This window comes from Suillus fuscotomentosus (genome assembly GCF_016647785.1).
Source record: "Suillus fuscotomentosus strain FC203 chromosome Unknown F5891scaffold_3, whole genome shotgun sequence".
NCBI classification, from domain to species: Eukaryota; Fungi; Basidiomycota; class Agaricomycetes; order Boletales; family Suillaceae; genus Suillus; species Suillus fuscotomentosus.
Window position 1 is genome coordinate 1,243,681 of NW_024539515.1, and position 20,124 is coordinate 1,263,804.

At 46.6% G+C, this 20,124-nt stretch overlaps 10 protein-coding genes across 10 annotated transcripts; 5 read left to right on the top strand and 5 right to left on the bottom strand.

The window, feature by feature from the left end:
* The first annotated feature begins 107 nt into the window (after positions 1-107).
* On the top strand, positions 108-1,456 carry F5891DRAFT_1100399 (uncharacterized protein). Its single transcript, XM_041363566.1, has 3 exons — positions 108-307; positions 363-609; positions 672-1,456. The coding sequence occupies exons 1-3, from the start codon at positions 161-163 to the stop codon at positions 1,436-1,438; spliced, it is 1,161 nt and encodes a 386-aa protein (XP_041232877.1). The 5' UTR covers positions 108-160; the 3' UTR covers positions 1,439-1,456.
* F5891DRAFT_1001017 (Golgi apparatus membrane protein TVP38) lies at positions 1,457-2,846 on the bottom strand. The gene is made up of 7 exons (XM_041360143.1): positions 2,672-2,846; positions 2,470-2,620; positions 2,213-2,421; positions 2,080-2,160; positions 1,897-2,032; positions 1,774-1,837; positions 1,457-1,723 (listed from the first exon to the last, which is right to left on the bottom strand). Exons 1-7 carry the CDS (start codon positions 2,762-2,764, stop codon positions 1,585-1,587), a joined length of 873 nt encoding a protein of 290 aa, XP_041232878.1. The 5' UTR covers positions 2,765-2,846; the 3' UTR covers positions 1,457-1,584.
* F5891DRAFT_1001022 (uncharacterized protein) lies at positions 2,837-4,595 on the top strand. Its single transcript, XM_041360144.1, has 7 exons — positions 2,837-3,006; positions 3,058-3,078; positions 3,131-3,283; positions 3,331-3,452; positions 3,505-3,597; positions 3,646-4,041; positions 4,089-4,595. The coding sequence occupies exons 1-7, from the start codon at positions 2,983-2,985 to the stop codon at positions 4,399-4,401; spliced, it is 1,122 nt and encodes a 373-aa protein (XP_041232879.1). The 5' UTR covers positions 2,837-2,982; the 3' UTR covers positions 4,402-4,595.
* On the bottom strand, positions 4,596-7,994 carry F5891DRAFT_1001025 (fungal-specific transcription factor domain-containing protein). The gene is made up of 13 exons (XM_041360145.1): positions 7,755-7,994; positions 7,630-7,706; positions 7,546-7,573; positions 7,211-7,496; positions 7,135-7,146; positions 6,488-7,081; positions 6,425-6,434; positions 6,282-6,373; positions 6,125-6,233; positions 5,844-6,071; positions 5,588-5,793; positions 5,410-5,541; positions 4,596-5,353 (listed from the first exon to the last, which is right to left on the bottom strand). Exons 1-13 carry the CDS (start codon positions 7,877-7,879, stop codon positions 4,676-4,678), a joined length of 2,577 nt encoding a protein of 858 aa, XP_041232880.1. The 5' UTR covers positions 7,880-7,994; the 3' UTR covers positions 4,596-4,675.
* A 145-nt stretch (positions 7,995-8,139) lies between these two features.
* Positions 8,140-9,308, top strand: F5891DRAFT_366212 (uncharacterized protein). The gene is made up of 4 exons (XM_041371564.1): positions 8,140-8,621; positions 8,678-8,738; positions 8,793-8,865; positions 8,921-9,308. Exons 1-4 carry the CDS (start codon positions 8,203-8,205, stop codon positions 9,091-9,093), a joined length of 726 nt encoding a protein of 241 aa, XP_041232881.1. The 5' UTR covers positions 8,140-8,202; the 3' UTR covers positions 9,094-9,308.
* Positions 9,101-12,750, bottom strand: F5891DRAFT_1001027 (WD-repeat-containing protein). The gene is made up of 13 exons (XM_041360146.1): positions 12,690-12,750; positions 12,531-12,641; positions 12,217-12,482; positions 11,858-12,167; positions 11,436-11,807; positions 11,203-11,383; positions 11,056-11,153; positions 10,807-11,004; positions 10,572-10,745; positions 10,305-10,523; positions 10,124-10,255; positions 9,622-10,071; positions 9,101-9,568 (listed from the first exon to the last, which is right to left on the bottom strand). Exons 1-13 carry the CDS (start codon positions 12,723-12,725, stop codon positions 9,266-9,268), a joined length of 2,850 nt encoding a protein of 949 aa, XP_041232882.1. The 5' UTR covers positions 12,726-12,750; the 3' UTR covers positions 9,101-9,265.
* Positions 12,751-12,957: 207 nt separating this feature from the next.
* On the top strand, positions 12,958-14,718 carry F5891DRAFT_1181597 (peptidase M18; the record flags this gene model as incomplete). Its single annotated transcript, XM_041366051.1, has 8 exons — positions 12,958-13,086; positions 13,136-13,197; positions 13,245-13,344; positions 13,395-13,599; positions 13,655-13,871; positions 13,921-14,007; positions 14,060-14,476; positions 14,526-14,718. The coding sequence occupies 8 exons, from the start codon at positions 12,958-12,960 to the stop codon at positions 14,716-14,718; spliced, it is 1,410 nt and encodes a 469-aa protein (XP_041232883.1).
* On the bottom strand, positions 14,627-16,082 carry F5891DRAFT_366266 (Brix-domain-containing protein). The gene is made up of 8 exons (XM_041371565.1): positions 16,049-16,082; positions 15,806-15,995; positions 15,639-15,748; positions 15,457-15,589; positions 15,148-15,403; positions 15,033-15,103; positions 14,761-14,977; positions 14,627-14,707 (listed from the first exon to the last, which is right to left on the bottom strand). The coding sequence occupies exons 1-7, from the start codon at positions 16,049-16,051 to the stop codon at positions 14,814-14,816; spliced, it is 927 nt and encodes a 308-aa protein (XP_041232884.1). The 5' UTR covers positions 16,052-16,082; the 3' UTR covers positions 14,627-14,707; positions 14,761-14,813.
* A 128-nt stretch (positions 16,083-16,210) lies between these two features.
* Positions 16,211-18,034, bottom strand: F5891DRAFT_1001038 (ribonucleoside-diphosphate reductase small chain). Its single transcript, XM_041360147.1, has 6 exons — positions 17,737-18,034; positions 17,572-17,680; positions 17,458-17,522; positions 16,757-17,408; positions 16,467-16,707; positions 16,211-16,414 (listed from the first exon to the last, which is right to left on the bottom strand). The coding sequence occupies exons 1-6, from the start codon at positions 17,797-17,799 to the stop codon at positions 16,393-16,395; spliced, it is 1,152 nt and encodes a 383-aa protein (XP_041232885.1). The 5' UTR covers positions 17,800-18,034; the 3' UTR covers positions 16,211-16,392.
* A 73-nt stretch (positions 18,035-18,107) lies between these two features.
* Positions 18,108-20,041, top strand: F5891DRAFT_1001040 (ribonucleotide reductase small subunit). The gene is made up of 5 exons (XM_041360148.1): positions 18,108-18,312; positions 18,367-18,547; positions 18,603-18,667; positions 18,717-19,368; positions 19,417-20,041. The coding sequence occupies exons 1-5, from the start codon at positions 18,253-18,255 to the stop codon at positions 19,668-19,670; spliced, it is 1,212 nt and encodes a 403-aa protein (XP_041232886.1). The 5' UTR covers positions 18,108-18,252; the 3' UTR covers positions 19,671-20,041.
* The last annotated feature ends 83 nt before the right edge of the window (positions 20,042-20,124 follow it).

A 20,124-nucleotide genomic window follows, 5' to 3' on the forward strand; every position in this document is an offset into this window, starting at 1 on the left:
GGTTGATAAAAAAAGAAAACTAGGTTGTTTCCACCCTTTATATGACCTTGGCACGTGACCCTCGGCAACATGCGGCCACTGCGTTGGTCAACCTAGTTGCAATTGTGCTCATCTTCCGTCACCGTCACCCATTAGTACTGTCGTTGTACAGCGATTATTTATGGGTTTCATCGACCGTACCACAGACTTCAAAGATGTCCTTCAAGCGAAAGGCGTTGTCGCACAAGCCAAAAGACGCAAGGCCTCATATGATGTCCCTAACGTGAATGTATTTGGAAAACAATATTTAGAGGAAGCCTATACAATTGTATGTCGCAACAATGTGTCTTACGTCGAGGTTATCTTCTAAACTAATTGCACAGCTCAACCATATTGGCACTCTCACGCGTATGCTTTCTAGCATACGGAAGCCTTACCTGAGTGTAGACACACATGCCGTGCCACTCTCGCGACATGGTTCCGTTGCCATCGATCTGAGCGACTCTACAAAATCGTGGTCGGGAATACGTTACCTCACAGACGAGGAGCGGGACCAAGTTGACCTGCAGGCACGTGTCATTCTCAGTAGATGCGCAGACAGAGTCAAGGAAATGGAGACACTCGAAAAGCGTGCGGTCTGTTTCTCGCCGTCGTTCTTGAAACGACCACTGAAGATTAATTTTTTTCTACAGGTCGTGCTGAGCTCGCTGCAAGTAACGTGAATCCCTTGACACGCTTCCTGCCCGCCCGTCTGAAGAGCAACAATTCAACAATACTTTCGGATTTCACAGCGGCGCACCACTCCAGTATAACGTGGTATCTCAGCAGGCGTCTTACAGAGGCCAGCCAGAATCAAAAAGAAATGCAGGAAGAACGTGTTAAGCGTCAACTTGAACGCACGCGAACTCTAGGATCCAATGCAACGCAAGAGGCAATGGATATCGTCTCCAAGGGACCTGTGCAACATAAACAACCCATTGCTGGAGGGGGAGACAGCTGGTTGGGAGGTGCTTCATCAGCACTCGTCTCAGGGATCGCCGCTACCATCGGGAGCGGCCGCCCTGTTACTCAACTGAGAACGCTTACTCCCGCCTCATCATTAGGTGAACTGGATGGAGATGACGATGATATTGAGCTTTCACAGTCTCAGATACTTCAATTCGAGACGGAGAATGCAAATATTCTCCGATCCGTCCAGGACACGCTCGAGTCCGTACAACAAGCCGAAGCACGATTGATGGATATCAGTAACCTTCAAATGGAACTGATGATGCATCTTACACAGCAAACGGAGCTGACTGACCAACTATACGAGGACGCGATTGCAACGACATCTACCGTGGAAAAGGGCAACGTGCAGCTGAGGGAGGCACGTAGACGTGCCAAGGACAGTCGAATATTCATACTTGTTTTCCTGATTGGAGCTAGCTTCTCCTTGCTTTTCCTCCACTTTTACTAGCGACTTATTATTCGTGCATGTGTGACATTCTGTAGTTAGATATGTGTAGTGATAATAAAGCTAGCTTAATTCGGTGTTCCGTAATTGATTGCATTTCACTATAGATTCCACTGCAGTAAGCTCACCAAGGGAGCGGGTGTGAAACTCTACGGAGAACTCAAAGAGTCAGATCCCAACAAAGGCGCTTCCTCTGCTGCCTCGAGTGCCTCTGCAGCGAGTTCGTCACGCTCCGACGGGCTGTCATGTAGACGCTTGATCTCCTTCTGCATGAGATGATAGACCAGCCTGTATAGGGTAAGTAGTCTGCTATTAATGGTGGTGACCTAGACACGAACGAGCTAGCTAGAACAGATATCGAGATACCGCCGACAACTAGAAGGCCGTTGACAATCTTTGTTTCTGTACGCCACGAATTCATGCATTAATGAAAGCGGAAATGCCATGACATATATTCTTACGGGTATCCATATGATTTCTCTGTTCGCCGTCTGAGAGTCTAGCAATACGAGATCCGACGAACACGTAAACCATAACCTTCGGGAGGGTAAACCAAGTCGCCATGAAGAACTGGAACAATGACACCGGCGCTATGCTCTAATAAGGAGTTAGATCCAAACCAGCAAACGACTCAAAAAACTTACTGCGAATAATGAGTTTGACCAAGCCCACGGTGGAAATGAAGAAACACGGATGAGAATAATCAAGGGCATGCCTCTTGATCGCTGTAGGTGTCTTCTGGTAAGCAAGTATGCCGAGGCTAATGAACACACTGACTATCACAGCTTCTAGAGCCTGCCATTTCTCATTAGTGGAAGTCCATGAACGCAGCCTCTTGCTGAACATGATTCGAAGAGTAACAAAAACTATTGCAGAGCCTGCCAGTGATCCAAATGCTGCAGGGAAAAAGCCTCGCAAACCGTACGTGAAACCGAACAAGTTGAGGAGCGTAGTATGTCCAATGAAAGGGGGGAAGGATACAGCGACTGAGGGGAATTGATATGTTTGAATTCATTGGATGAAAGTGCACTTACTCATGATAATGATAAGAATTGTGTACCCATAGGAAAGATGTCGGATGTCTTGAGCGAAATCGTACGTGAATTGAGCAATGCGAGCCGGAGTGACCACAACAATAAATGCGGCTGAGCAGAGATAGAAGAATAGGATGAACCATATCAAAGCCTGCAGCAACTTCGTAAGTTGACAAGAGAACAATACATTGTCTGACGTCACCTTTCCAATTAGACTGAGCTTTTGGTACCTCGAGCTAGCTGATTGTAGGAGGCCCTTGACAAAACGAGCCCCACTCGTGAGTGCGACTAACATATTTGAGCGAAAGAAGAATTTGGTGATTGCAGTGTTGTGTCAGGCAGGAACAGAGGGGACGGCTACTATCATGTAATACTCCACGATCGACCCGAGTAGCATAGTACCAAATATGGCAAAGCAAGTGAGCCGGATGTTTATTTGTTGTCGTGGGCTATATCAGTCACCAACACACCACCAGCCTGCATTTCCAGTGGTAGAGTAGCAGCAGTAGCTGGATGGAGAAATTTTCTTCCTTCCGAGTAATCAATTCAACTGTCGGGCTTGCTTTGTGCTCACCTCTTGTTTCATAGGATCCTGGAACTGGTATTCAGGTTAGTACTTGCACAGTCAACTTATCAAGCAGTGGCTCACTCTCGTACTCAGCCTTTCCTTGCGCCAGTTCCACCACAAGAACGTGACCTCTTCGTCACCATTTTGACGCCCATCAGAGCGGTCGTTGCTGTAACACGGACTGTCGTGATCATCGTGCTCATTTCGATCCATTTTGTCCTAGCTCATGTGTTCGGCTTTATCTGTGTGAGTGGCTGCAAAGTTCACAGTTACAATTTCGCTCAAGGACACAGCGTCCTGTTCCGCCATTACAAGATGTAATCTCGTGGCTAGGCACCGTCTTGCTTGCGCGCTTAGCACTCTATGTGATGGGATTTTGGTCAGTGTCGGCGGAGCTTATTGTTCGAAAAAGAGGGTCAGCGTCATGTTCGGTTGATTTTTGAGACAGTGCTCACAAAAAGTTCCAGAAAAATTCCTGAGAACAAGTGGAATCCAAGAGCAGGAGACCTTATAGTATCAAACTGGTCGTCTTGGATAGAAGTCCTTTGGCTGGCATACAAGTAAGATGCTCGATTGTGTTTGCAGTTTTTTCTGACGAGTCCTGTGAGATACAACCCATTATTTGTGTTGCCTGTTGCGAATGCACCCGCAGCGTCTCCCTCCAGAGATGCATCGTCAATATCGTACACTCCAGGACGAAAGACAGGGACCGGATCCGCAGCTATATCTTCCTTTGACCGCGTATTGAGCTCACCAGAAGTCATTCGCGGCTTTCGTCAGGTGTCTTTATTGGAGATAATATCTTCAACTGGCAAAACACCATCGGCCCCTTCCTCTGTGCATTTGCGTAGTCTTGATGATATTCGTCGCTCAGCTCGTAGACCCGTTGTAGTATTTCCTGAATGCACAACTAGCAATGGCAGGGGCCTGCTTCGATTCGCTGATGTCTTTAATGGCGCAAGTGTTCCTACAAAGGGCTACAACATGTTCTTGATGTCTGTCAGGTAAATCAAATTCCAACACCCGTCTTGTTGTATCTAACCAGTTCCAGATATGATCCCCCCACAGCGTCACAACCCTCTTTGTCGCACTCGGTCCCGGCTGCTACACTCAACCCCCTGCGACACCTGTTGCAAATTTGCACTAGTCTTTCTCCACAATCTATCTCAATCCGCCAACTTCCGCTCTCAGACTCACCTAGTTCTCAGCTTTTCATAGTCAATGAGGTGGTTCCTGAGCCGCGTTCTGATGTACTTGCCGAAGTCTGCGCTGTGCTTATAGCGAGAATGGGCAAGATGAAAAGGGTCGGTTTTGGATGGGAGGACAAATACGCTTTTTTGGACTTCTATCGTGGAAGGCGATGATAATCTGAGATGGCCTATTCAGATCCTATTCATCCATTTGGGTAGAAAACTCAGCGCTCAGCGGTCGTCTTCATGACGTCGTAGAGAACGGCAATACTAACTTACTCACGATCTCCCTTGCAAATCATTCGGTCTTTGGTTTGTGGACTAAAAATTACTGTATGGGTGGGCTTAAATGACAACTATTGAGCACAGAACCGGAGTCGCTTTATAAATAAGAGGTTTCGGATATCTGATAACTTGAGAACTGAATCAATGAGGAAGAAGCAAATCTCTAGATATCCGTCATGAGATCATAACTTTGGGACCCATCCCAAATTCCAGAATCCCGCATAAACGATCTCCATCGCTCATCCATACCTGACTCTCCAGAAAGGAGAAGGTCAGCAAGCTCATCGTCCACTCTCATGCTCGTTGGATCAAACAAATTGGATTGTGGAAGGGGGCTTTGAAAAGACGAGACTGACTCGGATGTCTGGGGGATGGGGGAGGGATATATCACAGGCGCGGAGCCTGGTGTTGTGAATTCGAGTGGAGGAGGCAAAGAAAATGCATCCCATTGATTTTGGAAGGTTGTAAATGCATTCCCAGTGCCCAATGTGGGATGTGGCATCAATGAAGGAGGATGCGTTTTCAAAAATTCCACAAGCGTGGGATGGACGTCAGGGACGGAATCTGGACTACCATCGTCAGACATCGAGGGGGTACTCGTGGTAGATTGCGGTGGATCTGCAGCCGACCGAGGAACAGACGATGGTACTTTCTTGCGGTTCTGCTGCGAAAGGATCTTGGTGACGAGGACACGAGTCTGCCCACCAAACATGGTAAGTTCGTCATCACCTCCCACCTCCGGAAGGAGGGAAGATAAACTGCCTTGGTTGTTAAATGTCGCTCCACTGCGATATTTTTCAAGCGCTTGATAGGCTTTCAGTTTGAGTTTGTTTAGGATGGCCTGAGAAATCGCATGAATAAGATCCATTAGTGCAGTAAATTTTGAATGATGCGCACCAAACCATGACGAGCGCGACTTGATGTCTTTGATCCCCGTGAAAATATTTCTACTGCAAGGTTCAATTCCTGCCATGCAGCAGGAGCCATAGTCGTCGATGGTGCTCGAGTAACAATGGATCCCACAATTACCTGTGCCTACTTGAGCATCATGCCATATACTAAACCAACTACGTACAGCTGCAGACAACAGATGGCTCCAGATAGTCCACCAACGCATAAAGAGGTCCGGGAACATTTGGAAGTTAAGGACAGTAGTCTTGATCGTTGCCGAGGCACAACGGTATGCAGCAAGGAATGATGGAGCATAGGGACTGCGGAGAGGATTTGTGGGAAAGTCAAGCAAGGCTTGTGCAAAAAAACTACGATGAATGAACAACATCGCTGTAAGGACGTCAGATGGGGCCGAAGGTCATTGCGTCTAGGGGGCTCACTCGTCGTTCTAAACTGGAAAAGAATGCGGCCACGAATATAAGCTGATGGTGTAGTGTAGTTGTCTTGAACGCTAGAAAGATAAAGGTTTAAAGGGGGAGGTAAGACTTTCTCGCGAACTTTTCTATCCAGTTCTAGGATAGTGCTGTAACTTGGAAGTTCTGCGCTTAGCGTTAATTCTGTGACTTGTGAGAATACGTCTCTTGTGAAAACATGCTTCCATCGCCAAACTAGCAAAGTAGAATGATTCAGCGAAATAAGAGCGGCAACAGTCAGAACTCACACCCAATCTCGACTTCTCCTTGATCATTCATAGTTGTCGTCTCGTCTTCAGGAAATTCGCAATCTATGTACGATAACCTGTTTGATGGAGGACGACCCAAAGTGAGACTCTGACCACATCGTCAAAACCATGTAAAGGTACAAGAAGTATCACTCACATGAAAGAGATCCGCAGAAAAGATTTCCCAGAATAGAGTACGTCGACGCTGAACAACCTTCGGGCTCATATTAAATCGAGAAGGGTCCCGGTCTATGCAAGGAATGAAGGCTGATGAAAACGAGGCCGAAGACAGATACTCACGAAGACCCATCTGAAAAAGATACGGTCAATGACATGTTCGACGGGGTCAAATAATGAACATACACTTTGAGCTAACTTGCTGGCAAGTGCAATGACAGACCACGCGCTGTGTAACGCGTATTGCTTGCCTCTGTTGCTGTAACAGTATCCCATTACAGCCAGAGCTTCAATAGTGTGAATAGTTGGCGATTCGAAAACAGAACGGAGTGATAATGCTACACGGCCAAGATGGAAATAGTCCTCTGCTTCCTGGTTACATGGTGGTAAAGTCAAATCCATGAGAGCACCCTGGGAAAAGACCATATAGAGCGCGGCAATTGTGTGTTCAGGGCACTCTGTTTTAGATTCAGATGTGTTATTTTGTGTCTCCTGAGCAAGAGCGTAAACAGGTGACAGAATGTCATCAATCAGTTCCTCTCGTCGGATTGGTTGAAATATCCAAGCAGCGTGCTCCATATATGTCTCGCAGAGTGCACTAGCCCGCGGGTACGGTGGTAGAAGACTTAACAATGAGCTCAGGATACTTTGACACTGATCATGGTCAGGAATACCAGTCAAACTGAAGGGGAGACTTGACTCCAATCGAGATACGTCCGCAGACATGCTTTGAAACTCGTCTGGTTGCAAGGATGAAGTGCCATCGATTTCAGCGCCAGCCTGCCAGGATGCGATAAAATTAACTGTCTCTAGCTTTTTTTGAGCCAACATACCATGAACAAGGTCTGTTGGGTTCAAGTTACTGTGACTAAGCATTCACTCGGAAAGGAAGCGAAAAAGTGGCATTACCTCTGAACCTGCAGAAAGCCCAAAGTAATTCGACTCACCCCCATTGCCGATAGTTAAAGTGCCGGATGAATTTATGGGGACACTACTGCTTTCATGTGTAGCATCGTTGCTTGACTTCGGAGCTTCTGGTCCAAATTTTATGGAAAGTAGATCTTCGGCGAGAAGCGGATGAACCTCCTCAGACACACCGCCTTGAAAAATGGATAGTGCATCCTCGAGTTGTCGGATTCGCTGGCCCATCTCCACAATCTTGTGATGCAGGTGTTCTGTATCTGCAAGGACGAAACTAATACGACTCAGCACGATCGAATGTACAGGAAAAAGATGGTATATACCGAGTACCCTGCCCAGTAGAAAGACTACCTGTAGGTGTTACAATGATGTTAGAGCTTATTTATTGCAGGATAACTGAACACAACCATTTGGACAGATGGTCGGGCAGCCTCGACGAACGCAAGAGCCACATGGTACTTTCTTGTCACATTTCAGTTTCAATCTTCAAGCAATAAATTAGGAAAATTTTAGATTCGAAGAGCGGGAAAACCTTCTGCACTCTGCGCACGAGATTTCACCACGAGCGCGCTTGAGTTCTGTTTCCTCCTCATTCGCTACTTTGCGAGATGTGCGACGGGGAGCATTAAGAGAATTCTTCGATGTGTCCGCTGGCATAGATGCGACTGGAACGCGGTCTAAAGTTAGAAGTCCTTGGTCACCGAAGAGTGATAAAATGAAACAAGTTTTGTTTTAAGACAGAGCAAAGGGGGGAGTCCGGCGGCCGAGGCTGAGCCAGTCTACAGTGTGTTAGTCACCTAGCTGTCACGATTTATGTCACGTGGATGCACGAACAAGAAATCAAAAGTCACGTGCTAACAGCGCGTCCGCCCGAGAGGTTTGAGTTCTTTCAAAGTTTGACAACAATCGACATCGCAGGAGACGTCACGATCTCTCGCCCATACATTTGTACCTTTTATTCACTCATATTACTATAAACTATGCGCTGGCTAGCAATCGCCTTCACAATCCAGGTCCTTGCTTCGCTGGTCGAAGCAGCCATCGTGAATATTTCAAACACACGGGGCATACGAGACAGCCGATACGCTAAAGCACACTACCTGCCTGAATCACACTCCTTTGATCCAAGAGACGGATGGGAACCCGTCAATATCTCCAACCTGAACTACAAGTATCTCGCGTCAAGTCACAAAGATCACTCCTTCCACAGAGCACTGCGCAGGTTGCCCCAAAACGACACATCTGCCGGCCTCAGAACATCAAAATACAGAGCAAAGCACGCAAAAACCTCAAACACAACAACAACAACTGGATTTTTAGGAACAGTGGTCTCAAGCCTTGCTTCTATCTTTGCGGGATGTATGGGCAAGGGACCTTCGGAGGGTGTCACCATAACTTGGTATGTGATCTCGCCTGCGCTGCAGTTGATATGGCGAGGTCAACTATGTTTGCCAGGTATACTGGCCATGACCTAGAGAATCCCAGTTGTTGGAGTAACGGAGGGTGGTCACCAACAGTAAGCATATGTGTGCATACAGCCGTGATCAAGTCTAAGAATAATAATCAACAGGACAAGTCTTTCGTGGGCGCCGTCACCTTGGATGGTTGGATAACGAAGCCACAATGCTTCAAGTTTATTGAACGTGAGTTGCAAACTTCCTAAGTTTGATGTCACTGTACATTCGATTGTAATTTTAGTCTGCAACGGCAAGACCTGTATATTTATTCGTGTTGTGGACACTTGTGCTGGGTGTGCAAAAGGGTCTCGTCACGTCGACCTCACCAGGGCGGCATTCAGCGAACTGGCGAGTTTGGGTGAAGGCGTACTGACCGTGCAGATGCGACAAGCAACAGATCCCGATAACTGGTAAGTAACATACAGCCAGAGGGGTTGCACAACTGAACAGTAACGACAGGGACACTGACTTGTGGGGGCCACAGGCCGCCAAATCCTGACTCACTCAGCGTTGCGCAGAAAACTGTCTGTCTGTCACTTGTACCGCTAGACACTTATGAGTACGACATTAGAACTATTCCCACCAATTAAGCTTTGATGGAAACCCTTTTTCTCTTTTTGCCTTCTGCGATCTTCGCGCGAACTTTCTCCTCGTCGAAGTTTTCCTCTTCATAGAACTGGGCAGTCCTCTCTGCTTCTGTTCGTCGGCGAAGATGTTGTAATGCAACCAGATTATATCCAATGGTATCTTTCTCGCGGCGCAGTGACCTGCGCAGGTGCACGCGTAACGGGATCAACGCCGTGCGCATGACACGATTAGTCACGATCTGGTGGTGATGGATCTTCAAGAGGAAGAATAATATGCGAGAGACGAGGGAAATATTCCACCCCTTCGTAATGCATCAGAGGATGTATCTGGGGGGAAGTTCAAAGAAAGGCTTACTTTCTGTGCCCATAGGTCCAAGTAGCGCATCAACGAAACTACCTTGTCAAATGGTAGCACTAGCAGGGCGTCATGCAAAGCAGTACTGGATATTTTCTCGACAACTCGTAGGACGTATGCCTCAGGTTCTAAGTCATATGCTGCGAGAATGGGGTTTCGAGGCGGTGGCTGCATCCCTGCGGCCTCTAGTGAACCCGCTTGAGTAACCTTCCCTTCATATTCCTGGAAAGCAGCCCGCTCGGCATCAGCGAGATCCAACGCCTCTATAATACGTTCGCCCGCCATGAGTGTCTCCGAGGTTTGCTTGGTGACCGCAGCTGCTTCCCCAGAGGGTTGCTCATCAGCTTCGCTGTTGTTGACGATGGATATGTCAGGACGGTTAAGTGCGTTTGCAATCCCGTCCTCATAAATTTGTTCAAGCTCTCGCTCCCGCTCTTCCTCGAGAAAAAGCTAGACTCACAGTCAGGCATGGTACCAGATATATCACTGCAGTACAACTTACTGGTTCGTCGAGTTTCTCCCAAACTCTAATGGACTTGTCGTGCGAGCCCGTCACTACAAATTTGGCATGGTTGCTTACAGCCAATGCCCAAATCTCATTGTGATGACCATCAAGTTTCTGGATGTTCTCAAACTACACGAGACTTGAAAATGATTCTCAGGGGGAAAAGAAGGTGTCTCACCTTGTCCCCGTCCCAATACTTGAGCATCTTATCCTTGCCAACAGTCCAGAAGTGATGTGACTTTCGCTCAAAGAGTACCTGCATGACACTCTCCTCGTGAGCAAATATCGACTTGTGGCAATCACCAAAGTCGAGGCCCCAGATCTTCACATTTTTGTCCGCAGAGCACGTGACGATGAGCTTTGAATCATCCGAAATGTCCATTGCTAATACAGGCAGCTGAAAAGGCATTGAGACTTCGTGTTCACAGAGGACTCTGGGATTTACCTTGTGACCATATAGAGAAAGGAAGAACTTTAGGGTGTCTTGATAGAAAATCTTGACCGTGGAGTCCAGTAGGGCCACTGCCAATAGTTTCCCATTTGGGCTGTATCTGACAGACAGGACTTCATCTGACATCTTCAACGTTCGTGTATGATTTAACGTCATCGACTTTTTGACCTGCATATGTTGGTTTGTGATTGAGATTGCAGAGCGCACGTCCGAACAACGAAACACTAACCTCGTCATTGGAAAAAACATTACGCTCGAACTCCCAAAATTTAACTTCTTTATCAGCACTACCGCTGATCAAAATTTGCTCGTCTGGGCGAACATGCAACGACCAAACAGTGGAGCTATGGGCTTTCACGGTCTCCGTGAGTGCCGAAGATGCTAAGTCATATATTAGAATCTCCCCTGACTTTGTTCCAATAGCGACCTGGAGGAAACCTAATCAGAGTGACATTTTCGGGGAAAAAGGCAAAACTACATGTCTGTCTCCAGGAAGGAATGTGCTGCAAATAGCGTAGCCGCAGTCTATTGTGCGTATGCACGCTGTCGTTTTCAGGTTCCATAGTTTCAAGGAACCTTCCATACACATATTAATGAAGCGCTGAAACCACTGACGCGAACGCACCATTAGATGCTGACGCAAGTATCTGGTCATCTGCACTCAAACACAAAGTCCTCACATCTGTACGATGTCCGGGAAGATCAACCGAAAACATCCGAGTGGCTTCAGGTGTCTCTTCCTTGGACTTCGTAGGGGGTGGAATATTGTACACTTCAAGGGCGTTTGACGACAATGCCACAAAGAGCTGCGACGTGACAAGTCAGAGTCGTACAGTGTTCGAGCAAGTTGATACGAACCTGAACACCAGGTTTCGATACAGCTTCCTTGGAACCAAAATCGAAGGATCGAACTTTTGCGCTTGCTCGAACCACAAGGTAAGGAGTGAAAAGGTCAATCACGTTGATCTCCTGGTCAACATCCATAGCATCCTCCACGGCGTCATCGATATCTTTCCCTTTCTGTTTGCTTTTTCCCTTCTCTTTTGCACGCTTTTTCCGTCTAGCTTGCTTCTTCCTGATTTCCTCCTCAGTTCGGATACGGAAGATTTCAATGGATCGGTCGTGTGACTGAACAGCAAGATATGGTTGTGACGGATGGAATAAGATCTGAGATACACGGTGACGTGACGAGAGCGGGAGGCTGGTAACAGGATGGATCATCTTTGCGACCTATACACAAAATGAAATTCTGAATTAATGATTACAAAATCGTTACTTGCCTCGCCTGCCTCATTTTCCACTAAACCCTGCGACATTGATTCGTGGTCGATTTTCCATGCTTTAACTTCGCCCTCACTGCTTCCGGTGAAGATCAAGTTCTTCTCTGGATCGATATCCAGGGAAGAAACCTCAGAGCGGTGAGCAACAATTGTCTGAACACAATGTTGAGTAGAAGTGTCCCATAACTTCATGAACGTATCTTTTGATGTTGTTAGTAGCATATGAGAGCGTGAACCAGTCGAGGTGGAAGGAAGTTCAGGCTCGGAAAGGAATTGTATGGTTGTGATTTGATTGCGATGGCCTCGTAAACTTGAGGAAGGGTAAAGAAAAAACTCGTACAACACTCGATATCACGTACCGGTAGAGGCCAGCTTCTGCTACAACATCCCACATGATGATATCCGTATCTTGCGAGCCAGAAGCAAGGTGAGCTCCTTGTGCATCAAATGCGAGAGCAGTAACGGATTTTTGGTGTCCATTAAATGTTGCAATGACGGAGACAAATGCACTATTCCAAAGGCGCACTGAACCATCAGCGTAGCCCACCGCAAAAATGTTTTCTTGAGGAGAACGGCACATGCAAGTAACCTCAGATCTGTGTCCTGTTTCGTGCCACATCGAGAGCTGGCTACACATGAGCAGACAGCAATACTTGAAACAATATCCGCATACCATTTGCCCTTTCTTCATATCCCATACAAGCACGTCCTCAAGTGCTGGGACATATGCTAGTTTACCATCATATAGTGAGTTGGAGATTGAGCTGCATATCAGACCAAAAGCCTGTCTGACTGTGAGCGCGAGTGCAATAGATATAAAGATGCCTCATGCCTGGGTTGGCCCGTGCCGCAGGTAGCTTTGCACCATCTGTATGCTTCACGATGCGTTATGGTCACCCCATATCTGAGCGGACCAAGGCAGAAAATGCGAGAACCTAAATTTGGTAATATATTTCCACATCTATTCTATCAAGCTAAGCCTTCTCGTGATGCGTCTGCCTTCTCACCTTGCGCATAAGACATCTTGGACGATCCGACTATCGAATATTTCGAAAGGCAATCTAGTCTCAGATTCAAACTGTCATTTAATCCAAGGAATGATGCTCCAAGTTTCTCAGTCGAGCTCTGAGGCAGCCAGACGCTTCATCGCTTTCGTGAACGCATCACCAACTCCTTTTCACGCCGTACATAATGCATCTGTACGACTGGAAGCATCTGGATTCAAGAAGGTGAGTTGGACCACATACGTCGAATTAGTGTCTCGACACAACAGCGTAGATCAGGGAAGCCGACGATTGGGAGAAGACTCTGCAACCCCGAGGGAAATACTACTTTACCCGGTCAGTCTACTCGTCAGTTACTCTATGTTTTCTGATTTGTATTACAGTAATCAGAGTTCACTAGTTGCTTTTACGATTCCACCGAACTGGAAGCAGGGCGCTGGCTTATCTATTGTGGCTACACACGTTGATAGCCCAAATTTGAGGGTGTGATTTAGTTACCACACTTCATCTGTAAATATCTAAGGTTCGCACAGGTGCGCCCTATATCCAAGCGGGAGAGGATCGGGTATCTCCAGGTTGGAGTAGAAACTTATGGTGGAGGTATCTGGCACTCTTGGTTCGATCGAGACCTCTCGTTGGCCGGGAGAGTCGTGGTCACGCAGCAAGATGGAACCTTTCAATCAAAGCTCATCAAGGTTGACCGACCTCTCCTGCGTATTCCTTCCCTTGCCATCCACCGTCCGTACATTTCGTGAATATGTGGAGTGTGAACGCTAATGCATGGCCAGTTCAGTGGACCGAAATGTCAACGACAATTTGAAGTTCAACCAGGAGACAGAATTTGTACCCATCCTAGGGCTTGTCGCGGAAACTTTGAACAAAAAGTCCAAAGATGACAAGGTATCAAACGCGACGGCTGCTAGCATCCAGGGAAATCATCACCCAGCCCTACTCTCTGTCATTGCCAACGAATTGTCAGTTTCTCCTGAAGAGATCCATGATTTTGAATTGTGCGTCCCAGAGCTCCTCAGACCTGGTCGATTCCTGATGTTTCCATAGGCACTTATATGATACCCAACCTTCTGTCTTGGGAGGCATTGACAATGAATTCATGTTTAGTCCTCGCATGGACAACCAGGTTTGCTCGTGCGTTCCTGATTTTCCTACCCGTGATGTATCTAATAGCAAAAAATCATAGCTTCTGCGCTGTGGATGCCATTTCCACCTATGTCTCATCTTCCAATTTCAACCTTCTTGAAGGCAACGTCAACTGCATCGCCCTCTTCAATCATGAGGAAATTGGCAGCGTTTCCACATCTGGGGCAGAATCTTCCTTGATCCCCTCGCTTCTGCAACGCCTATCTCCCACTCCTGCGCTTCACTCACAGTCTGTTGCTCGGTCGTTCCTCATATCGGCGGATATGGGTCATGCCATTCACCCGAACTTTACCTCAAAGCACGAGGACAACCATCAACCGACTATGAACGGAGGTATTGTTATTAAGACCAATGCAAAACAGAAATATGCCAGCGACGCAATCGGGTCCTTCGTTGTGAAGAAACTTGTCGAGCGCAAAGGAGGTAAGGTCCAGGAGTACGAGGTTCGAAACGACATGTGGGTATTCATTTAGCTTTAAAAGCTTCTCTTAATTGTCAACATCCAGGGCGTGTGGTTCGACGGTTGGACCGATGTTATCGAAGCTTGGCTTGCGCACAGTAGATGTCGGTAATGCCATGTTGTCTATGCACTCCATTCGCGAGACTGCAGGTTCTCATGACGTCCAAAACGCGATCGACCTATTTACCTCATTCTTTGAAGGCTTTACTGAGCTAGATAAGACTCTTACTGTAGATTAGTTCACATCTGCAATGGGCTGCACTTTACAATACATCGCTCACGTGGTTGGGGGATTCTCGCATGAACCTGAATTCGAGGACATAAAATGTACATGCTATCGCTTTTGTCGTTTATTCGATGTCCGATCTGAATCTGCCCTTGAATCTGCCACAGGTTCTGATAACAGACTGCGCTTCTTGGCCGTTCTCGCGTAATGTGCCAATACCCACTCTCTTTCTGCCTCTGTCTGTTCTATAGTGCCTTGCCGTATCTCATACGCTAAAAATTCAAGCATTGAGTTGGCTACTAATAAAGTCAATGAGACGGCGCTCACGTTTCATCTCAAAGCGGGGCCCAACTTCCGCCAGTTGGACATCCCGAGCTACTTTTACAAAAACATGATGTCTGCGCAAGTTAGTATCTGCAGCATGTCCTCTCAATACACTCACCGGAAGGAAATGAAGTCGCCGTCATTCGAGAACGTCATCACACGCTTGCTGTCTTCTTTCGGTACAGGAAACAGGAATTTCAGCACATCTCGCACCCGGCCACCGAGTTTAGATGTGAACTCTTCAAAGATGAGGTGTGGGTATTGTTCTGAGACGGTGGAGGACTTGTATGAGCCTATGTCGTGCCGTAGGGCAACGTTGTGCAGGGTAAAGTAGACGGTAGGTCCATGAGGGAAGTGCGAGACAATCATAGCATCTGTACGATGCTCAAATTAGCGCACAGATGGAATTGACTCTAATTATGCGTACCAGGAACACCACGGTGTTCATGGAGAACAATGAGATCAGTAACGTCGTTGGCACGACAAGCATCCGCCAACTCTTTTATAACGTAGTTTCCTCGGTTGATTCGATGCGAGTTGGGGAAAACGAGCCGCATTTCCTTTGCAAAGTTTCAATAGGAACGGGCGACGAAGACTTGCACGACATACTTTGGCGAACTGCAACAACTTGGAACTTGGGTCCCTTGATGTTGTTACAATAATTTTTGGGTCTTGAATACCAGCCCGCGAGTATTCGCTATCGATGTGCGTTGACGGCTCTGATCAAAAGACCTGGTAGATACACTAATTTAGCACCGTAGATGATTGCAACTCACCTTCTTGTGCCTCGTCAAACGCCAAGTCCTTTCCTAGTGTTTTTGCGTCATTCTTGAGCTCAGTGGGTAGTTTTTTCCCCGATGCAAGTGCGTCCTTGAGCTGCCGTTTGCGCTCATAAGTCTGACGTTCTTGAGCCTCGAGGGATTTGGCGTAAATGTATTGTCGTCGCTCGCGCGTTTGTCGCCGAATCTATTATCCTTGTCAACTGCGAAAGCTGTAGACAAGGGAATTGGATGCATTACCATCTTCCCGTCGACAATCAAAGGGCTTATGGACAACTTATTAGGACCCAAACCTTCTGTTCTGAAAATTACCAATCACGTGATTTCGCCTCCTGAAGTAGATGGCGGTCAAACGTATTATATGTAACAGATTCGTCGCGAGCTCTTACGTAGACCATCGACGAAAGAAAATCTTATATATATAAATATGTAATCGTGAGCTGCGTAAAATGGTGAAGATTAAGTAGGGAGTTACAAGCACAGACAGGCATATGGTGGTTGTAGAATAGGATATTAAGTACGTGATTGAACTGGGCATGAGTCTATATTATTAATTGAAATCGCGATAAAAAGGGAATGAAAGCTCAGAAATCCTCGTCGAGAGAACTAGATTGTCGAATGAGACATGTGTTCTAGAATAACATAGTGGGAAACTTACAACAGCCTTGAAGACGCCGAAGTATGCGATTGTCTGATATGTGCCTTCGCATAGTCAGACACGCGTCTCTCGAAGAAATTTGTCTTTCCCTGCATAGAAATCATGTCCATAAAATCAAAAGGATTGGTGGAGTTGTAGAACTTGTCATTCCCCAACGACACTAGAAGACGGTCGGCGACAAACTCGATATACTGGCACATCATGGTTGCGTTCATGCCAATCAGGCTAACTGGAAGAGCATCTGCGGTGCACAGTCAATACCAGCCTAAGATAACAACTGAACGACGTGCCTGTTAAAAACTCTTGTTCGATATGGACACTTTCTGTAATGATTTTTTGTATAACATCCGGGTGTGGTCTTCGCTTGAGATGGGTAAATAAAAGACAAGCGAAGTCGGTGTGCATTCCCTCGTCACGACTGATGAGTTCATTAGAGAATGTGAGCCCGGGCATTAATCCACGCTTTTTGAGCCAGAATATTGATGCAAACGAGCCGGAAAAGAAGATACCCTCAACTGCAGCAAAGGCAACTAGCCGAGTAGCAAATGTCGCCTCCTTGTCAGATATCCATCGTAATGCCCAATCTGCCTTTCGCTTGACAGCCGGTATGGTCTCTATAGCATCAAAAAGATACTGGCGCTCATGGACATCCTTGATGAGTGTGTCGATGAGGAGCGAATAGGTCTCGGCGTGAACATTTTCGATCATGATTTGAAACCCATAAAAGCATCGAGCTTCTGGGATCTGGACTTCGTTGGAAAAACGCTCAACCAAATTCTCGTTAACTATGCCATCGGACGCAGCAAAAAAAGCTAAAATATGTGAGATGAAGTGGCGTTCATTTGCAGTTAGTCGGGTATTCCAATGCACGATGTCTGTCGAAAGATCCATTTCTTCGGCAGTCCAAAAAGATGCCTCCGCTTTCTTGTACATGTTCCAGATCTATACGCCATTGGTTGGCTCCATCACCGTGAATAGGAAATTTGCTCACATCATGATACTGTATGGGGAAAAGGACAAAGCGCCGTTGAGAAGGCATGAGGAGCGGTTCATATTCTGTGAGCTCTGGTGAGATTGGTGGACACGCAGAGTCAAAAAAGCGTACCCCCTTCAGAAACTCCACTCTCGTATGATGTACCGGAGCTGTTCGTACCATTACATCCTCCAGAGTAGAGGAATGGGTCGCTGAGAGAAAGTTTCTGCTGTGATGTCTCCTATCATGAGTCAGCCTCTAATTAAGGCGTGCCTGTGAGCAACAATAACCACACACCTCAATTGAAAGGTCTTGGATAGATGTGACAAAGAAACAATCGAGCGCTTGTGTGTCAGACATAGAGATAAAGCTTGCACCTACTAGTGGACTCAAGTGGAGTGCTACGGATCCTTTGAAAGGTCACGTAATCATGTGATGTACGTGACTGTTTTTTTTTTGGGTCATCCGATTATATCCGCGTGTTCACTCGCAGATTGCTCATTGACTTGTTATTTTAAAGATCTGTGTCAGTGCAGTGTACATACACCACAAGGGACGATGTGAAACAAGGTGAAGACGTGAGAAGCGGTCTAAGTTGATTGGTTTGGCTAATAATAGAATTTGATGAAACATCAATATTCGCGGTCGTGGCACGTCTACAAAAACCAACAACGCGTCGCGTAATGTTGAGTGGAACAAATAACCACAACCACAATTTGAACCGTTTAAATTGAACCTCGGTTGGTTCTTTCTGCCAGACTCCATCTCTTGCGATATCTTCTTCATCTCAGTACATATCATCCAATACTTTCAATGGCTTCCACTCTTGCACCAGTTCGTGTATCATCTCCTGCTCCAACACCAAGCAAGAAGGTTCATCCATTCTTATGTTAACCGTGTGCTAGCTAACGGCTATTGAATCGTTAGGCTGCTGCAGCCCTAGCAAATATCTCATTAGACTCACCAACCAAGCCATCAGATGACGAGGATGCCCTTCCTGTTTTGATCGATGATCGCAAGCGTTCAGTCTCGCCGGACTCTCAAGACGCTGAGGACGAGCTTGAAGAACTTCGCAAGAAATTTGTCGGCGAAATTGACCTGCCTGAAAGTTAGTGCCTTAATTTTGTTTGTGAATTAATGTTCAACCTAACTTTTCATTTCAGGCGAAGAGCCTCTGCTCAAAGAATCCAAGCGTCGTTTCGTTCTTTTCCCCATTCAATACCACGAGGTTTGTTGCTGTCTATCGTCTCGTTAACTTCATTCTAACAATTTACTAGATATGGCAAATGTACAAGAAAGCAGAGGCATCATTCTGGACTGCCGAGGAGATGGACCTCTCAAAAGACACACATGACTGGACCAACCGTCTTAATGACAACGAACGTCACTTCATTTCGCACGTCCTTGCCTTCTTCGCTGCATCCGACGGCATTGTTAATGAAAACCTCATCGAACGTTTCTCTAATGAGGTCCAGGCTGCTGAGGCCCGGTGCTTCTACGGCTTCCAAATCATGATGGAGAACATTCACTCGGAGACCTACTCACTTCTCATCGACACATACATCAAAGATTCTGCCCAGCGCGAATATCTCTTTGATGCCATGGAAACTATTCCTTGTGTCAAGCGCAAGGCTGACTGGGCACTAAAGTGGATATCCGATCACCGTTCCACCTTCGGTGAGCGCTTGGTCGCCTTCGCTGCCGTAGAAGGCATCTTCTTCTCTGGTTCCTTTGCGTCTATCTTCTGGCTCAAGAAGCGCGGTCTCATGCCTGGTCTTACGTTCTCCAACGAGCTCATCAGTCGTGATGAGGGTATGCATACCGATTTTGCTTGCTTGCTCTTTAGCCACCTCAAGCGTCGCCCGCATCCTGAGACTGTCAAGTATATCATTACCCAAGCTGTCGCCATCGAGCAAGAATTTTTGACTGGTTCGTCATTGCTTCATTTTATTTATGTTACGCTGACCGTCTCTCCAGATGCTCTCCCTGTCGGCCTCATTGGTATGAATGCCAAGCTCATGTGCCAGTACATCGAGTTCGTCGCAGACCGCCTGTTGGTGTCGCTGGGCAACGATAAGGTGTACAACGTCACAAATCCATTCGACTTCATGGACATGATATCGCTACAGGGGAAGACCAACTTCTTCGAAAAGCGTGTATCGGACTACTCAAAGGCGAATGTCAACCATACGAATGCTAAGACCGATCAGGTGTCAAGTAAAGCTTTGTGAGTTCGCCCATCTTTCTGTTGGGCCTTGCCTGATAATGTTTCATTCAGCTCGTTGGATGAGGACTTCTAGATTTGTCATTTCCGCGTTCCCTTATTTATATATATTCCACTTTCCGTATGCACTATACCACGCCCATATGTTCATCACATCAACCTTTGCATCTCCGTTTAGATATGTTATCATTATTCACCCTCTGTAATGTTTAGTGTTATCAGTAGCCATACCTGCAAGAATTGATTATCATCTGCTTGAACGCTTGAGCCTTTATGTCACCTGATTTTGTAGTACCATAAATGCTTTTGCACAGGACTATTTCAACTGCGATTCCCAAGTCCATAGCACGATAAATATTGATATATTGATATTGGAAACCGTTTGGCTCGGCATCGTGTCCATAAACGACTTGGATAGTAGATGACATAATACGTTACACCTTGAAGTAACGGCTATGGCC

Coding starts and splice junctions, on each gene's coding strand:
- F5891DRAFT_1001022 (XM_041360144.1), top strand. CDS start 2,983: ATGGAGAAATTTTCTTCCTTCCGA. Junction 3,598..3,645: donor GTCCTTTGGCTGGCATACAA/GTAAGATGCTCG, acceptor GAGTCCTGTGAG/ATACAACCCATTATTTGTGT. Junction 4,042..4,088: donor ATGTTCTTGATGTCTGTCAG/GTAAATCAAATT, acceptor AACCAGTTCCAG/ATATGATCCCCCCACAGCGT.
- F5891DRAFT_1001027 (XM_041360146.1), bottom strand. CDS start 12,725: ATGGTGCAAAGCTACCTGCGGCACGGGCCAACCCAG. Junction 11,005..11,055: donor TCCTTCCTGGAGACAGACAT/GTAGTTTTGCCT, acceptor GGTTTCCTCCAG/GTCGCTATTGGAACAAAGTC. Junction 10,746..10,806: donor ATGTTTTTTCCAATGACGAG/GTTAGTGTTTCG, acceptor CAACATATGCAG/GTCAAAAAGTCGATGACGTT.
- F5891DRAFT_1001025 (XM_041360145.1), bottom strand. CDS start 7,879: ATGCCAGCGGACACATCGAAGAATTCTCTTAATGCTCCCCGTCGCACA. Junction 6,072..6,124: donor AGGAGAAGTCGAGATTGGGT/GTGAGTTCTGAC, acceptor CTACTTTGCTAG/TTTGGCGATGGAAGCATGTT. Junction 5,542..5,587: donor GCCATCTGTTGTCTGCAGCT/GTACGTAGTTGG, acceptor AAGTAGGCACAG/GTAATTGTGGGATCCATTGT.
- F5891DRAFT_366212 (XM_041371564.1), top strand. CDS start 8,203: ATGCGCTGGCTAGCAATCGCCTTCACAATCCAGGTCCTTGCTTCGCTG. Junction 8,622..8,677: donor GAGGGTGTCACCATAACTTG/GTATGTGATCTC, acceptor TATGTTTGCCAG/GTATACTGGCCATGACCTAG. Junction 8,739..8,792: donor ACGGAGGGTGGTCACCAACA/GTAAGCATATGT, acceptor AATAATCAACAG/GACAAGTCTTTCGTGGGCGC.
- F5891DRAFT_1100399 (XM_041363566.1), top strand. CDS start 161: ATGGGTTTCATCGACCGTACCACAGACTTCAAAGATGTCCTTCAAGCG. Junction 308..362: donor TAGAGGAAGCCTATACAATT/GTATGTCGCAAC, acceptor CTAATTGCACAG/CTCAACCATATTGGCACTCT. Junction 610..671: donor AATGGAGACACTCGAAAAGC/GTGCGGTCTGTT, acceptor TTTTTTCTACAG/GTCGTGCTGAGCTCGCTGCA.
- F5891DRAFT_1001040 (XM_041360148.1), top strand. CDS start 18,253: ATGGCTTCCACTCTTGCACCAGTTCGTGTATCATCTCCTGCTCCAACA. Junction 18,548..18,602: donor CGAAATTGACCTGCCTGAAA/GTTAGTGCCTTA, acceptor TTTTCATTTCAG/GCGAAGAGCCTCTGCTCAAA. Junction 19,369..19,416: donor CGAGCAAGAATTTTTGACTG/GTTCGTCATTGC, acceptor CCGTCTCTCCAG/ATGCTCTCCCTGTCGGCCTC.
- F5891DRAFT_366266 (XM_041371565.1), bottom strand. Junction 15,749..15,805: donor GTTTGACGAGGCACAAGAAG/GTGAGTTGCAAT, acceptor TCTTTTGATCAG/AGCCGTCAACGCACATCGAT. Junction 15,104..15,147: donor GGCGACTTCATTTCCTTCCG/GTGAGTGTATTG, acceptor TAACTTGCGCAG/ACATCATGTTTTTGTAAAAG.
- F5891DRAFT_1001017 (XM_041360143.1), bottom strand. CDS start 2,764: ATGTTAGTCGCACTCACGAGTGGGGCTCGTTTTGTCAAGGGCCTCCTA. Junction 2,033..2,079: donor GGTCAAACTCATTATTCGCA/GTAAGTTTTTTG, acceptor ACTCCTTATTAG/AGCATAGCGCCGGTGTCATT. Junction 1,724..1,773: donor ATATCTGTTCTAGCTAGCTC/GTTCGTGTCTAG, acceptor TACCCTATACAG/GCTGGTCTATCATCTCATGC.
- F5891DRAFT_1001038 (XM_041360147.1), bottom strand. CDS start 17,799: ATGTCTGACACACAAGCGCTCGATTGTTTCTTTGTCACATCTATCCAA. Junction 17,523..17,571: donor GAGTGGAGTTTCTGAAGGGG/GTACGCTTTTTT, acceptor CAGAGCTCACAG/AATATGAACCGCTCCTCATG. Junction 16,708..16,756: donor CGAACAAGAGTTTTTAACAG/GCACGTCGTTCA, acceptor TGTGCACCGCAG/ATGCTCTTCCAGTTAGCCTG.